Here is a 17,693-nt window from a genome sequence, read left to right on the forward strand (position 1 = left end):
CCCTGCTGTACCAACAAATAAACCAAACCGTGGATTCAAAACTGAGGTGTAACAAACTGTAATTTTTGTGTACCATTACACCCCTAATATTATTGTGATGTCTTGTTTTGTGTGATCATCCCTTTATGCCTGTCAACATTTTTTGACTTCTGAGTCAGACAGGACAGATAGTGAAACTAAAGGACGACGGCACAGCTTTTAAAGGTAATTTCTGTTGATTGACATCACAGATTTTAGAGTATTTTGGTTTTGATGTGTGAATGGTATCTTACCAGTAAAAAGACAGAACGCCACAGCATGTGTCAATATTTGTGTATTCACCAGAAATATCAATCTGGTAATTTTACCGTAATTCACCAGGCTTAATGTGTGAAAGCACAGAGTTTGAAAACATTGATTATTTTTGCAGTTACACTGGTGACACTAATGGAGCAGAAATCACACACTTCAGCTTTAAACTAACACTTCACTGATTATTTCTCAGTGACACAGAAACAGAAAAGTTGACAATTTTGATGTGCATCAAAGATTGTATAGCTGGGGTATGTGGGTGTTTTATCCTCTAAGATTAGATGATGTCTGAAGATATCACACGGAAAGCCAAGGCACAAGTAACCATTTGAACTTCGGATGTGACAGGCATCTGTTTCCATGGAGACAGGTGAAAACTCTTGGAAGTGTCTCGACTAACTCATCAGCAAGTAGTTGACTGTCTGAAATATTCAGACTGCTGCTGCCTTCAAGACCTATTGGGAACTTTCCACTTGCAAACTCTGAACTTGTCACCACGGTCTGATGTGTGTTCAAGTGGGGATGTAATAAAATGGATGCGTTGAGCTTCCATTCTCAGACAGCATTTTTGTGAGGGTCAAGGGATGCACAAGTTAAATCTCTGTATTTTCTGTGTTCTCTATTTATTTCAGCACTCTTGGGAAGAAAAAAAAGGTTTTGTATAGAACCTTCAATTTAGGATTCTGTCAGGTGCTTCATATATATAACGTTCCCATCGTGGGATCATTTCATGGATTTAGTTTCAATTAATGAATTTAGTTTGAATTGATTCTTAATTTGGACACTTTAGTATAGGGTCCAATTCTCACTATTAACTGTGACTTTTGCCTCAAACTCCTAATTACTACTTATTAATACTTAGTAAGGTAATTGTTACGTTTAGGTATTTGTAGGATTAAGGGATGTAGAATGGTCATGCAGAATAAGGCATTAATATGGGCTTTGTAAGTACTAATAAACAGTATATAATATGCTTGTAATATGCATGCTAATAAGCAACTAGGGGTGTAACGATTCATCTACTACATCGATGTATCGATTTATATTCCTATGATCTAACTACATCGATCTGTGCTCGGCAAGTTGGCCTTCCGGACGACATATATCGATCTAACATCGTTTTAAAAGGTAATCAATCGATTGTATCGATAATAGGAAATAAAGCATTTGATTTAAGCACGTCAGACTTTATATGGATGTTTTTTCTTAGCACTTTTAATGATAAAGGCGTTAAACGTTACTCGATTCAGTCTGCCTATCTTTGACATCATCGCCACGCACCAGCAGCAGCGCTAAGAAAACAAAACATAGCATGGAGGATGGCAGAGGAGAAGCCAACGAGCGAGAAATTATCAAGCCACCAGGAGAAAGAGCTACCTGTACTTTCAACCCTTGCTAAATGTTACCTGTGCATTCCTGGCACCAGTGTGCCAGTAGAGCGAGTTTTTAGTACTGCTGGCGATATAGTGAACGCACAGAGAAGTGTTCTGCGGTCAGATCATGTTGATATTTTTTGAAAAAACAAAATGTTGGAAAACAAAAGCAGAAGTAGCAGGTTAACCTACTGTTGAAATGTTGGTTGCACTTACTGTGCTTTTATTGAAAATGTATTGAATATTGAAATTGAGAGCAGAAAAGGTTAACTTCCTGTTAATTCAACCTAAACTGTTGGTTGCACTTTATTCAAATAAAATGTAGATGCATTTTCCATTAATTGTTGTTTACTTGTTTGTTTATATCCATAATTAATTGCTACCTGATTCCCTTACAAGAAACAACAGGAATCTAGGAAACTTCACCTGCACTGACCAGTATCCAGATATTTATTTCAGTCACACAGTTTTTGGCTAAAAAGTTACTGAATCGATTTCAAGTCACTGAATCATTTCGGATCGTATCGTTCTAAATGAACCAATATCGTCCTTGAATCGTATCGACAACCTCAAATCGTGATACGAATCGAATCGTTGTTAAAACGAATCGTTACACCCCTATAAGCAACTAGTTAATAGTGAGAACTGAACTCTAAACTAAAGTGTTACCAATAATAATAATAATAATCTTGATAAAGCTTTATGCGAACATTTATGCGATCATCTTTTTTGGCATAAATTGAGTTAGGTTCTATATAGAACCATACTTTTTTCTAAAAGTGTGCATTATGTCACACTTTATGGTCCAATTATCACTATTAACTAACTATCAACTATGACTTTTGCCTCAATAAACTCATAATCACTTATTAACAGTTAGTAAGGTAGTTGTTAAAGGGATAGTTCACCCAAAAATGAAAATTAGCCCATGTTTTACTTACCCTCAAGCCAGCCCAGGTGTATATGACATTCTTATTTCAAACGAATACAATCAGAGTTATATTAAAAAATATCCTGGCTCTTCCAAGCTTTATAATGGCAGTGAATGGCAGCCCAAAATTTGAAGCCCCCAAAAAAGTGCATCCATCCATTATAAAAGATATCCATATGACTCCAGAGGGTTAATAAAGGCCTTCTGAAGCATATTGATGTGTTTGTGTAAGATAAATATCCATATTTAATACGTTATAAAGTATATCTAGCTTCCGCCGGACCGCCTTCCATATTCAACTTATGAAAAAAGCACAACTGTTTCAAATTAAATTCTTCAAATTATAACTTCTTTATAGCAGCTGCAAAATCTCATTTGGTTCCTTTTTTAGTCGGTAATTTCACTGACTTGATTAACTCAGGCCGTGATGAATTGCACTTTCAGTTGAACCATGCACTAACTGCTACTGTTCACTTCACCTAGCACAAAGATAAACAAGGAGATAACTGGCAATTACAACATTGTAGTTCTGTTCATGTGCGCTCATCTCGTAAATACAATTATCCCTACACAACATGAAGGCATTAAGTGACACCTGAATTCAAGAATGTTACTGCTGTGCTGTAATCATGAATGTGAAGTTGCACCTGTGGAGAGCAGAGCTCAGCTCCTCCAGTTTGTGGGACTCGCTGTTGTTGCTCATTTTCGATAGGGTGTCGATTCTCTTCATGATTATCTCCAACATATCGCTGATCTTTCTCAGGACCCCACGAGACTCGAGACCGCCCAACACTGTGACACAAAACAATGAGTACATGTAAGTTTGTACAAATACAATAAGCAATAACCTGCTGAAAAGACCAGCATGTTAAGTTTCAGAATCAGGTTAAATTGATAGAAGCTGAATTTTCAGCATAATTTCTCCAGTCTTCAGAGTCCTTCAGTACCCATCCGGTAACACTTTATTTTAAGAGTCCAAAATAATGCATTAGTTATAAGCATTAATTAAGGACTAACTTGTTCACAACTAAGTATTACTTAAGCACAAACACACTAGTAATTAATGATTAACTTTACATTTTAAGGGTCCGGAATATGCATTAGTTAAACTAGTAAATAATGATTTGCTTGTTCACAATTATGGATTGTTAAACATGGACACAATAGTAATTAATATTAGCCATTATTTACAACTTAATAAGCCATATATTATTTTTGTGTAGCGATGTAATTATGTTTCTGTGTATTTTCTGTTAAGTTAACTAAACAATAAGCCAGTAAATATGTTTAATTAATGCTGATTTTTGCCGTTATAAATTGCTAAAATAGTGTAATAAAAACAATTTGACCCCCTATTCTAAGGTGAAAGTTTTATCCTCATTAATTATGGCACTTATTGAGTGATATTTATGTTTATTGACCAGAATAAGCCACTAATTAAGTCTATAAGTTAATAAGCAGCTTTTACAGACATAAAACATACTTTTTTGTGTATTTGGATAAATGGTGAAAGGTAATGTTACATGAATGTATTGGCAACATTTAAACAAAGGTAGTATGCTTTTACAGCAACAAAAAAAACTTAAAATATATTTTATATCATAAAAAAGATGTACAATTTCCCTTTTACCATTTTATAGATTCATGTTATATCCCTAAACCCAAACATAACAAGCAGAGAATAAAAAAATGACAATACAACTTAATGAGCAGAAATATTTGGGAAAATAAACATTTTAGTAACAATATAGTATTAAAATGGTAACACTTTACAATAAGGTTCATTAGTTAACATTAGTTAACTACATTAGTTTACATGAACTAATAATTAACTGCACTTATAAAGCATTTATTTATCTTTGTTAATGTTAATTTCAACATTTACTAATGCATTAAACTTGTTAACATTAGTTAATGTACTGTGAACTAACATGAACAAACCGTGAACAGCTGTATTTTTATGAACTAACGTTAACAAAGATTAACTAATGCTGAACAGAGGTGTTGTTCATGTTTAGCTCATGTTAACTAATGCATTAACTAATGTCAACTAATACAACCTTATTGTAAAGTGTTATCATTAAAATTATATTTTGAGCCACTAATCTGACTCAAACCTCTAAACCTACACATAACAATTTATTAAAAGTATGTTAACTTATAAAGAAAAAAACATAACAAAAGTGTAATCACAATAGTTTCTTTATTGTGAAAATGTCAAAAGCGGTACCAATAGTAGTCCGAATGACGATGTGATGCAGTCGCAGTCCTCTCTGGCAATATAGTTTTGTATGAGGTACAGAGCAGAATTTAAGTTATTTCATTTAAGATTCACTCCACTATTTGAAGGCGCACACGTTTCTCATTCAAACACTAAAACACAGCATGTCCCAATCTGTGATGAAGCAGGTGAGAGCCAATGAGCGTTTGATATCACTGCCGTAAAACAAGATTTTTTAATTAATATCGTACGCAGCCTTTGTTTCAATCGCTGTTGAACATAAAGTAGTGATGGGCATTTCGGCTCTTTTTCGTGAGCCGGCTCATTTGATTCCGCTCACTGAAAAGAGACGGCTCTTTTGGATCACAAATATGTTTTAACTATGACTTTGACTATGATAGGTGTGAAAACAATTCTAATTAAATTACTAAATTAAATCATACTCACAATGTCTCACAATTTCTTTAAAAATGCATTGATTTGTTATGAAAAAAGAACAGGGGTGAGTGGGGCACAAAGTAACGCGGGGTTAGTTGTAAAACACGCTGTAAAAAAAAAATCAGGTCTGCAATTGAAAATTTTCTAGTGACCGATCACATATAAATTTTTTATTTGGCCAAATTGAATTTCTTGAATTTTAATTGAATTGAATTGCATCAATTCACAGAAATTCAATTTGGCCAACTGAAAAATTTAGATGTGATCGGTCACTAGAAAATTTATAATTGGAGACCTGAATTTTTTTTACAGTGCATTGTTTAACACTTTCCACACATGCCAGGATGACCAAACTTAGTGTATTTACTAGTTGCCATATCAACACTATATAGAGAAAAAAATTTGCAGAGTGCAGAGTGCTCTACATGCATTTATTTTAATTTATTTTCATGCCCGCAAATACACACCCACTAAACATTTACATTGTGTTTTTATCTTTTCTTTTCAGAGAAATGTGTGATTGGTGGTTCAAAAGACCAAACATTATGTTTATTGGTTGAGTTGATGACAGTTTCAATGAATCTGGACACGGGGGGGGGGGGGGGGGACTAATGATCAACAATCGTTTCTGTTTGGCTCAGGGGAACAATCTACATGCGTTTCCTTGACAAATCAATGCTGCAGATTTTGATGACGCATCCACGCTCACTACGAAGCCTCTGAATGATCAATAGTGAGAAATGTAGTACTTCTAAAAAACAGTGATTCTCCTCTTTATTGTGCATTTTACAGCATGCAGATTGGATTAGCATTTTAAAAGTTATTAAACATTTTAGAACTGTAGTTATTTTTACCGGTCCAATCAGCAAACAGAATGAGTGGCTGAGAACAACGACGTTGATGTTGTGTGCTAGTTTGAGTTGTAGTTCAGTAATGGCGGCGGAGAAAGATGCGAGCGAAGCCATTCATTCCGTTGCGGCACCGCTGCCGAATATCCAGAAGTTAAAGCCGGAGCAAGAACAATCTTTGCTGAGTTTTGTTGGTGGCCATGATGTTGTGGCCCTCATTCCCACGAGGTTCGGGAAAAGTTAGATTTTCCAGCTCGCTCCGTTAGTGGTGAAGGAGTTGGCTAAAAAGCCCTATTCGGACGGTAATTGTTTCTCAGGGGGGTCGGAAGGCATTGTCATAATTTACAGGGGCTAGTCAGTGATTTTATTGCCGTGCATCTCCCACCACCCACGTAACAATCCCTGGTCAAATTACCGTTACTGTTTTAGACAAACGCAAAGGTTGTTTGGTAATTTAATTGCTGTCCGAATCCACAACTCTGGGTTTTCAAGGATATATCACTTACAGCTTCGCTGTAATTTGGATGGATTTCTAGACTTGTATTTCTTTAAATGCTGGCAAGTATTTACAAGAGCAATATATTTCATCACTGCTCAAAAAATAAAAAGAAGAAAAGCACGTAAACATTTGAATTGGGCCGTTATTTACGGCAGCATTTATTCTTATCATACCAAGCATATGATATTTTATTTACAGCATACAACCGTGTTATGGACCACGTGAGCAGCGCGTTCCCTCTCCCCTCCATGAAATGTACGAGAGTCTGGTAAGACCAGGCTAGCTGTCTCTGTCTTTAAGGGTTAAGTAATACCAGCACAAATTTCCTCGTAAACTCAACTCAAATGCTTTGTGTAGCAGAAACATAACTCAATTGAATACACATTAGTAAATATTTTGTCACATTCACATTTCAATATATGAAAAGCAGCAGTTCCTTATGTATTATTCAATATATTGTATTATACCAAAACAATATATTATTCCATAATATATATTTTCAATACATTTAAACCATTTAATATATTTCCATAAATATATTCCACGTACCAATCTAACATGGAAATTTATGTTGGCCTAAGCCCGTTTGTTCAGCAGAGGAGAAACACAATACAGAGATAAAGATTCTCTAGGGCTACACTCTCTTCTGAGAAAGGCTCAAAAACAAAGTCATGGCAAAACAAAGAGCCTAAATGGAGACTGGAGTCAAATTCGCTGGCATATTAGTTGTATTTACTCATAATACCAACAACAGGCTGAGGGTTTTATTCAACAACATTTCAAAAGCTTCTCATTAGCACAAGCCTCTCTCTCATGAGCATCAGCGGTGAGGCAGCCTACTTCAACTCTCATAACTGAAGAAAGGACACAAACAGCACAATACAGGAAGGGGACCAATTAGGCTGACAGTCGAGTTTAATTTCCGAGCTTTCCGAGCTCCTGCTGTCTGTTTCCCGGGAAGCTGGTGCGAGTGAGTGGATGCCTCTCACCTGGCCAATTAAACAGAACACATCTACAGCTGTGAGGTCAGTAGGCCTCCAGAACACTTCGCTCTGACATTCTCTGTTATAGAGATCATCCCGAAAGTGAATGCTTCTTCCTAATGATGAAGGCTACAAGAACGTTACAGCCCAGTTTCTTCTAAAGTGTCTTTTACCCAGATTAAGGCCTCTGAGGCTGATCTTCCTCAGAGCTAGACTGCTTTCTTTCGGGGTCAAACAATTCTCACAGTTGGATATTTGTACGTTCGTTGTAAGTAGCATGTTCACAGTTATAATTTTTTTTCCCACCACACTCATGCAAATGTGGAACATATTTCGAAGAATGTTGGAGCCCAAACAACATTGGACCCCATGGGGAAAAACACAGAATCAACTAATTGGGTATAAGTAGGTTTGTGTAATTAGTCAAGTTTTATTTTCACTTGACTGCTACACGTTTCTTATTGGGCATTCAGACATGAACATAAGACATTGTAAAGTTGCGATGTAATTGAAGTAGCAACAAATATTTTCTTCCGTATTGTGATGTATTGTGACTCCGATTGTTCGAATATTATAATTTAATAATTCTTAAATCGATATGTCATCCTCAATAAACCCGTCTCCAGCATGTTGCCTCCGATCCTTCAAATATTCCGATCTATTATGACCTCTGACCTGTAAAGTTGCCAGAATAATAATCATACACTGCTTGTTAATTGGCCAGAGTAGAACTGGCACCCCGACTGAGCCTGGTTTCTCCCAAGGTTTATTTTTCTCCATTAGGTCACCTAATGGGGTTTTGGTTTCCTTGCCACTGTTGCCTCTGGCTTGGCGTGCTCAGTTGGGGACACTACATTTTTCAACTAAATATCCAAATAAATCTAATTAGTAAACTAAATTAACCATATAAACAAAATTACTGATCTAATTACTGATCTAAAGCCCACACTGTCACTGTATGATAACTGAAATGAACTGATGACATAACCGTTTTCTCCAGAATGGCTATACGGCTGAATAAAATTATGCTGCATTATTTTCCTGTTTAACACTTTGAAGCTGCTTTGAAACAATCTGCATTGTTAAAAGCACTATATAAATAAGGTTGACTTGACTTGACATGTACATCTGAGTGAAACGACTGGTATAGCACTTTATTTTGATGGTCCACTTTGGACATTCTACTAACCATAAGCAACAACATGTCAACTAACTCTCATTAGAATATTAGTAGACTGTTATTTTGGGAAGCATCTAAATAATGAGGTTCAGCTGACATGTAGTTGCAAAGTTACTAGTTAGTAGAATGTCTAAAGTGGACCATTGAATTATAGTGAATAATTATATTGAACCAAATTGATTGAAGAAGACAAAAAAGTTTATGGTCCACTTTAGTTTATGGTCCAATTCTCACTATTAACTAGTTGCTTATTAGCATGCATATTACTAGGATATTGGCTGTTTATTAGTACTTATAAAGCACATATTAATGCCTTATTCATGACCATATTCTACATTGCTTAATCCTACACAATACCTAAACCTTATTAACTATTAATAAGCAGTAATTAGGAGTTTACTGAGGCAAAAGTCATGGTTAATAGTGATAATCGTGTGTGTGTGTGTGTGTGTGTGTGTGTGTGTGTGTGTGTGTGTGTGTGTGTGTGTGTGTGTGTGTGTGTGTGTGTGTGTGTGTGTGTGAGTGTGTGTACTACAGAATTTTTTTTTTTGTTTGTTTAAATTGGGATTTGCAATTTAAATGCATCAAATACTTAAATACTTCACAAAAAGAGTGCATACTTTTAGGTCATAGTATAAGTAGGCGAATTGGGACACAGCATATGGGAAATCTCTAATGTGAAGCTAAGCTAGCGCTGTAGGCTGAATAAAAGGAAGATAGAAATGCTTTGAGTAAACATGAAGACAATAAACACGACTGCATCAAGATATGATATATTTGAGTTATTCAAGCCTTCTCTGGTATTTTCATAATAATAAAGCAATGCTGATTGACATAGACTTTATCATAGAATACTATAGAATAATGCATTTTCTGCATCATTCTGTGATAAGAAGCCATATCAGCTCACAAACACTTGGTTGACTAATTATATGAAGTGAGTTAAAACGTGTTATTAAACATATTTTGTTTGCCAAGAGTTTAATGAACACTTCACATTACTAGTTTGTGAAGATGTTTGACACGTGTTACTTTTTCAAAAGCACGTCATAAGCAAATCAAACTCGTAGTCTTTCAGACGGAGCAGCGTTTACTATCACAGAGTCTTCACTAAAACGCTGGCCATTTATTTATTTCATTAAAATTGCAGCCTTTGTGCTTTCATAATCACACATAAGCCAATATATGTATAAATATATATATATATATATATATATATATATATATATATATATATATATATATATATATATATATATATATATATATATATATATATATATATATATATATATATATATATATATATATATATATATATATATATATATATATATATATATATATATATATATATATATATATATATGGCAGGGACTAGGTTCTATCCATCAGTTGTTGATTGGATGGAACCTTATGCTTAGTATTCAGCCCCGCACCTCAAAGGGATATTAACCAAAAAAGCCTGCTCAGATATACACTTCAAAAATCCGCTGTTTGAATACACCATCTGGGCATCTTTGGAAAACTATTTTCAGCATAGGTCTACTATTATTTGGGATGCAAATTTTAATCATGCATACAATTCAGGACAGATTGTATGCAAATTAGGATGAAGTGTTGTTGAATAGTTGCTTGTATTTCCCTTGCACTGGATAAAAGCAAAACAAACAAAAAAGGGGTTGGTAAACAACCACCCATATACTAACATTCAATTTCCCACATTCAAAGTGTGATTGTTCATATATTTGTTCATTTCATTTTCTTTTTTTTCTTTTTTTTTAGAGGTAACCGACAGCTGGTCACAGACATTGGGTTAAACATATTTTGGAATATTCCTTAAAGAAATTCATTCATTCAAATCACAGAACACAAGCAGCCTAGCAGTAAGGTATCAGAAGGCACTATGACTCAAAACGTTCCCTTTTGTGCTCCTTAATCAAACTCTATTATGCAGGCAGAACACTGCAGATAGCAAAACCAGCAGCGCAGTTCAGTCCTTACTGTCCATGAGAAAGTCACCAACATTTGCTTAATTACAAGATACGTGGTTTTATTGGTTTTTTAATCTGATGAGAATAATTTCTGCTTTTGAAAAGTGAAGGTGGACTCCATAGTGTTTGAAGTATGGAATACTAATCTTTGAGAATCCCTGCTGAAAATAACAGCATAGCTGGAGACCAGCATGCTATGTTTTGGTTGTTAATGTGTTGATGTGCGGACCTCTCTAGACTATCTTATCCAAAAAGACTGACTTGTTCAACCAGCCAGTGTTGTAATACTTGAGACCAGAGCGTACTGTCTGAGTAGGTACTATATTTAAATTTGAACTTACTTCGCAACCGTTAAAAAAGTATGTTCTATATAACATGAATGTCATCCGGACGTACTAGATCCGCCATGTTGTCATTGTCATGTGACCAGTGTTGGGCAAGTTACTTTAAATTAGTAATTAGTTACAGTTACTAGTTACTTCTTTTAAATGTAATTTAATTACTTTACCAATTACTGTATATCAAAAGTAATTAGTTACTAGGGAAAGTAACCTATTTTATGTCTGCTTTTTAAATGTAAATTTGAACAATACTGAAGAGTCGAACACAATAAACGTACTTTTTAGGCCTATTTATTGTAATCAACAGGGCAACAGGCCTTAAAATCAAGCAGTAGTACTGTGTTTAGTGTCCACCAGCAGCAGCGAGCGTTCCTTCGGCGCAGCTGGGAGAGTTATGGCCTTTTTTACACCTGGTCACTTCATTCGTTTTCTCTAACCAGATATCTATCCAATTGTGAAAAGACATGAAGTAAATGCCTTTCAAAATTCTTTCGAGACGGATTTAAATCCGATCACTCAAACCAATTCAGAAGGTGGTCTGGGACACATTTCAGGCGAAACTGGACAAGTGTAAATGCATCTGGTTGTTTAAACCACATATGTACATTTTACTCCTGGCAAATAAATAAGTTAAAAAATAAACGCGTGAGAGCATGTTATAGGCTATATATATGTTGTAGTCAGATATAACGGCACTAATGCAACACGCGTTGACGCAAATGAGTAAAGCAAGCCAACACGCAAACTGCCGCAAGTGAAACGGAAAGTAAGTCTTAGATGCTAAAAAACACAATCATCTTAATTAAAGACTAAATGATCTTACCAGTGCTTAGATCACTCTTTCTCATATTACGGTCTTTGATCTTGAAATTAGCTGATGAATAAAATGCAGCTCATATATGTTGCTTTCGTTGACGTGAACTCCGTTAAATGTGCATATAGCGCGGGAATTGAAGATCAGATTTGTTTAGATTGTGTAGCCCATTTTGTTTGCGAGCGCTATACGATCAGTCTACTCAGCTTATCAAAAATGCCTTTTTACTGTGGTGGTGGTGATAGTAAGCTAAACATTTAAACTAACATTGTGATGCTTGAAGTGTTTGATATCGATGGATTTTATTATAGGCAAGACAAGTCAAGTGTTGATTAGAGAGGCTAAAGCATTGGGTTAACTGGTTAACTTGGTCGTCACTTTAAAAAAATAAAAACTTGAATTTAACAATAAAAAAAAATGCTCCAAACATTTTTCTAAATTAACTTAATAAAGAAACTAAACGAAATATAACGACTTTGACATTAAAAACAAAACTGAACTATTTGAATGGCTGCAACAATGTGTAGGCTTAATAGGGAGGATAAAAAAAAAAACACAGGCCGGGCTAGGGCCTAGATTTGAGCTTCTTGTCTGCAAGCATTCATTTTTAACACATTTAAATTTCAGTAATTGTAATTGCGTTACTTGATTACAAAAATATTGTTACATGCACGTTACTGGTAAAAGTAGTGGAATTACAGTTACTTTGTAGCACGTTACTCCCAACACTGCATGTGACCTACCAGCATCAGTTATGTTGCTTCACCTCCATTTATAAATCCTCTCCCATGACTATGCGAAAAACAGTATGCCAACATAGTATGTCCAATGTCGCATTAGACTTCCGCATTGTCCGTCATTATGACGGACAGGGTCGTAAAAATTCTGTCATAATCTATTATTACCCATCATTTTAATTTTCATATTTTTATGATAATAGGCTCTGTTTTTGTTCACAAACTTACAGGACACGCATATAGGCTAGATCAGGGGTGTCCAATCCTGATCCTGGAGGGCCACTGTCCTGCAAAGTTTAGCTCCAACTCCAATTAAACACACCTGAACCAGCTAATCAAGGTCTTATTAGGCATACTAGAAACTTCTAGACAGGTGTTGAGGCAAGTAAGAGCTAAACTCTGCAGGACAGTGGCCCTCCAGGACCGAGTTTGGACACCCCTGGGCTAGATTATGCATTTATTTATTTTTGAAGAGAAAGTTGAACAGAGACGGTGGGTCACTTTTCAGGTTTTATCATAACCATTTGTAGCCGATGCAAGCAAACTTTACCCCGCCCACAACATTTGAGGTCGGGCAGTTCGGTCTGGACTTGATCGGTTGTGGAGCAACTATGCCTGAACAGGAGTTGTCCAAGGCCATATTTTCACAGTCTTCGTCTTGTCATTGACTTTGAGCATTTGGACTCGGTCTTAACTTGGACTCGAGACTGGACTCAACTACTACAACACCATGGATATATTTTGTGGTTTGCTAATTTGATCTGTTCTGTGCTACTGTGTCTCTCGACCACTATGTGTTTGCTGTGGAGATTTGAATGATTGTTCTCCCCAAAGTAAGGCACAATTACACAGCATGAATTTTTCAGACCTCTTTAGGTCTCTGTCTTGACTTGGGGCCAGATTTACTTAACAGGGCAAATTTACGTGAGAGCGCAATTCCATAAATTAAAGGACACAGACACTACCAGATTATTTCCATAATGATCAACACAATCTAGAGCAGCGCAAATTAATGTCTAGTTTAAGACAAATATTGGCGGAAACACCACTAAACTGACTAGGGATGAAACGATTACCGTTTTCACGATTAACCACGATAAAATTTAGTGACGGTTAGTAATATCGTATAAAATTTAATTATCATTAAAACAGCGTGTGATTATCACGATTGTGAAAACTCGCGGTAAATCATGTCCAGTCAGTCGGCTGCACACTATTGCCACTCTGACTGTTAAACTTATTATAGTCTTCTCAAAAGCCATCTGTTATAATCGCGTTGCGCATTATAACCACTTACACGTGTTTCTATTGAGTTTATGAAAGCGACGTCGTCTCATAATCAGAGGCGTTCAGATTAGCGGAGTTATGTTCAGTGCGCGCGCCGCTCTCACTCGCTGAAATCTACTCAAAGCAGAGATAAACGTGCAATGTATGCAGGAGATTCATTCATCATACCGTGGTCGACTGTTTTTGTTCTATTTCAGCAGCGAAAATGGTTTAAAACAAACAGCAGAACCACAGCGCATCTGATATGACTGGCATAACGCAGGCGAATTTAGGGACCATCTCTAAAGTTACACAATACACACAACATTGGTAACGTTATACACGTTTCTGACTTCAATAGCATTTGAAGGGAATGACAGTCATAAAACTGACTGTAAGGTGTTCATCTAGGTGTCAGGTATGATACATACCTTTTGATATTTAATAAAATAAACTGTCAAATCATATGGAAATATGCATATTTCACTAGGATAGGCCTACTGTTTGGGCTCTTACACAAAAATATGCTAGATTAAAATGCATCATTGCTGAACACTGATGAGAATATTGCTTGAATATATTTACAGAGATAATATTAGAGATTATATTTACGACAAATTATTATTATTTATGCGTTATGCGTTGCTATTGACGACGGCCATTATAAGGAAGGAAATCGCACAGAATAGAATCTAGCTTAAAAAAGTGCATAGAGCTGCTTGATTTATTTGTTGTTTGTTGATTTCAAATATAAAACTTGTTTAAATGTTTTAAGTGTGTGCATCTGTTCTTTTTGAACACTTTCATCTCATTTGAATAAAACCGTGATAATATTGATAACCGTGATAATTTGGGTCACTATAATCGTGATGTTAAATTTCCATACCGTTTCATCCCTAAAACTGACTAGCGCAAAATTTAGTAATTCACCTTCATTCATTTAAACACTCTCCTCCCATAAATTACGCGTCTGAAAGGGAAACTCCTACAAATGCATATGCAATAAGGTCAGACGCAAAAATAACTTGGTCCACAAGTTATTTCAGCGCTAATTTATAATAATAAATCCTATAATAGTAAATCCTGACATTAGTTTTTTTAACGCCAAAAGAGGGTTTGCGTTTTTGCATGCTGTTAGCAAATCTGGCCCTTGAACTCGATTTTAACCCTCTTCTAGTTTCGGTCTTGTCAAAAAAAACAACTTGAAGACCACGCTGATGTTGGTTCACCAGCTAGGGTAGCATTAACCCAGCACTATAACCAGCCAAGCATGCAAATTCATTCTGGTCTTGTTCCAGGTTTAGTTTTATTGGACGAGACCTAAAAGTCTCCAGATTAGCAAAAGGTCTCTATAGGAATTAGTACATGTTTCAAAACTATGTTGATTTTATCACAGTCAAATCCCATCTGAAATGTAAATCATTATCCCTGATTCCCAAAACCCTCTTGAACCTTAAGCGATACATTTGATCTTTGTGCTGTTCTAAGGTTGACTTTAATGCAGACACCATTTTCAAAGCTCTGGATCAGTGAGTGATGCGAGCAGCGTGCGCCTGCTAATCCTACTAACGTATGCTGCCTCAGCTTCCTGATGTATTTATTAGCTTGCTGAAAATCCCCCATTTGTTAAACAGCGAGGGCTGATAGAGTGATTCATGACTCCCACATGCGGCTGTATACTGCTGACTGGAGCCGGATCTTGGACGAAATGCTGGTGTGCGCATGTATGCAGGTGTCTGTGTTAGAGATCCTTAAAGGCCATTATATCTGTGTTATGTGTGGGTTTTGGTAATACAGTAATACTGTAGTATTTTCTATGACACATTTATTTACTGCTTTTTGCTTTGCAGATTAAAGCAGAGTCTCTCAAAAGTCTTGCTTAGGGATTTTGGGATTTGGGAGTCATTTTTGGTCAATCAGGGTATTAGCTAATGTTAACTATTTAACTATTATTTTTTGCATACATTTTTTAATGTCCAATTTTGCATTAGACCATTAGAAACTGAACAAACCAACGTATCTAAATACCTGATTGAAGAAATCTCACCTATAGTAGACAATAGTTTAGATCCTTTAAAGCCCCACTGGAGTCCCTTGAAACCTGCAGCGTTATTCAATGTGTTGAGGTAATTTGCACTGAAACAGGAAGACAAGGCGGGACATAGAGCAGCCCCTCCCCTTTTTCAAAATAGCCAATAGCATTTCGTTCACATCACAGCTTGGCCAGAGCTATTGAGTTCAGCAAAGCCACCATTTCCTCCTAATCTCTAACTGTTTCTCCTCATAATCTCTTGCATATGATCCGCTCTGTGCTATCGTGTCTCTGGACCGGATCAGACTGTGTGCGCTGCAGCGGTTCGTATGACACTAACGTGAAACCAGACTTAATTTGCCCCAATGGAAATCATATTTACACAATCTGAATTGTTCCCTATCCCTTATGTAGTGCACTATATGCCATTCACAATGCAGAAAATAGTAAATGTGTGAACAAGTGACCGATTTTACCTGTAACTTCAGTGTCTATTTATAGTTTATGGGTGGGGCTTCAGATTCTAGAGAGCATTTGATTGGACAGTAAAGTTGATGAGAAACTGAAGTGCAGTGATGTCATCAAAATCATTGATCCATATTGGCGGAAGTGAGAGACTAAGTTTTGAATGCTTATATCTTCTAAATGTGAATTTTGTCATTGTTTTGGAGCACACAAACTTATTTAAAAGAAGAAAAAAAAAGTAAACCTAACAAATTCACACTAAAAGCCAAAAAATGGGGACTTTCATGGGAATGTGCTATGTTGGGTCTACTATCAGAAGTGTTTCTAGCCTTTCATTAGCAATGGGGCACATGCCCCCCATCAAAAAATGTCCTCATATTTTGATACTGTAATAGATAAATGGATATAAATTGTCTCTACACACAGTAGCTACATAGCTGTTCACAAACTACGACAAACTGAAAAACTACAATGGTAAATATTCACCTCCTCCAGCACCTCCTTTTGCTTTTCTGACTCACAAATGATCACATTACACTATGAGAAACCAGTGCATGATTGAAATCTCCAAATGTAAATCTTTTTTGCAAACTGATTAGCTTGTTTGACTGATTAGATCAAAAGAGGGACTCATTCGCAATCTGGCATCACTAATTCTGATGCACACATGACATGATTGCTGAAATACTATCAGAGAAAATGATTCTCATGTCGTTATATGGTAATCTCCACCATCACATATCCATCAGCAGTATTTCTCTGGGGCTCATGCCTCAGTAAAAGAGTCTAGCGATGCCCATAAACCAACAGCCTATGCAACAGTTTGTCACCAAATTGTGGACGCTAAAGACTACCACAATGGTTGAGGATGACATTTGGAATGGGGCCTTAGTTCACATCAGACCAAGCCAAGGATTCTGAATAGGTGTTGATTTGCAGAAATGTGCAGTCATATCCCTGCTCAAAAATCCAGCATTCACCAGTTCTGTTTTGTTTGTGAACAGTGTAACAATGTAGGTCCACCTAGACCAGCATAAACCAGCCTGGATCAAGGTGGAATTTGTGCTGGATTTTTCAGCCGAGATGTGCTCAGACGACAATACTGTGATGATTTGTAAATCTGAATGAGGTTTTCACAGCATAAATTCAGCAAGTAAACCCATTCACGTGCCTCGTATTCTCATATTGGACAGTCATAGAAACACCATGCTGTGTATAAAGAATAGTTTCAGCATTTGAGGGGGCAAAATTGATGGTGGTAAACCATCCATTGATGATGG

The 17,693-nt window shown here is 36.3% G+C and overlaps 1 protein-coding gene across 1 annotated transcript in view; it reads right to left on the reverse strand.

Annotated features, from left to right (window-relative positions):
* The window catches only part of mgat5b (alpha-1,6-mannosylglycoprotein 6-beta-N-acetylglucosaminyltransferase B), a 121,007-nt gene that overhangs the window by 49,049 nt on the left and 54,265 nt on the right, over positions 1 to 17,693 (reverse strand). Inside the window, exon 3 of the mRNA XM_079818217.1 lies at positions 3,243 to 3,387. Coding sequence (XP_079674343.1) covers positions 3,243 to 3,387 — 145 coding nt within the window. The remainder of the gene's footprint in view (positions 1 to 3,242; positions 3,388 to 17,693) is intronic.

The sequence above is a fragment of the Gobio gobio genome, assembly GCF_949357685.1.
Source record: "Gobio gobio genome assembly, chromosome: 1".
NCBI classification, from domain to species: Eukaryota; Metazoa; Chordata; class Actinopteri; order Cypriniformes; family Gobionidae; genus Gobio; species Gobio gobio.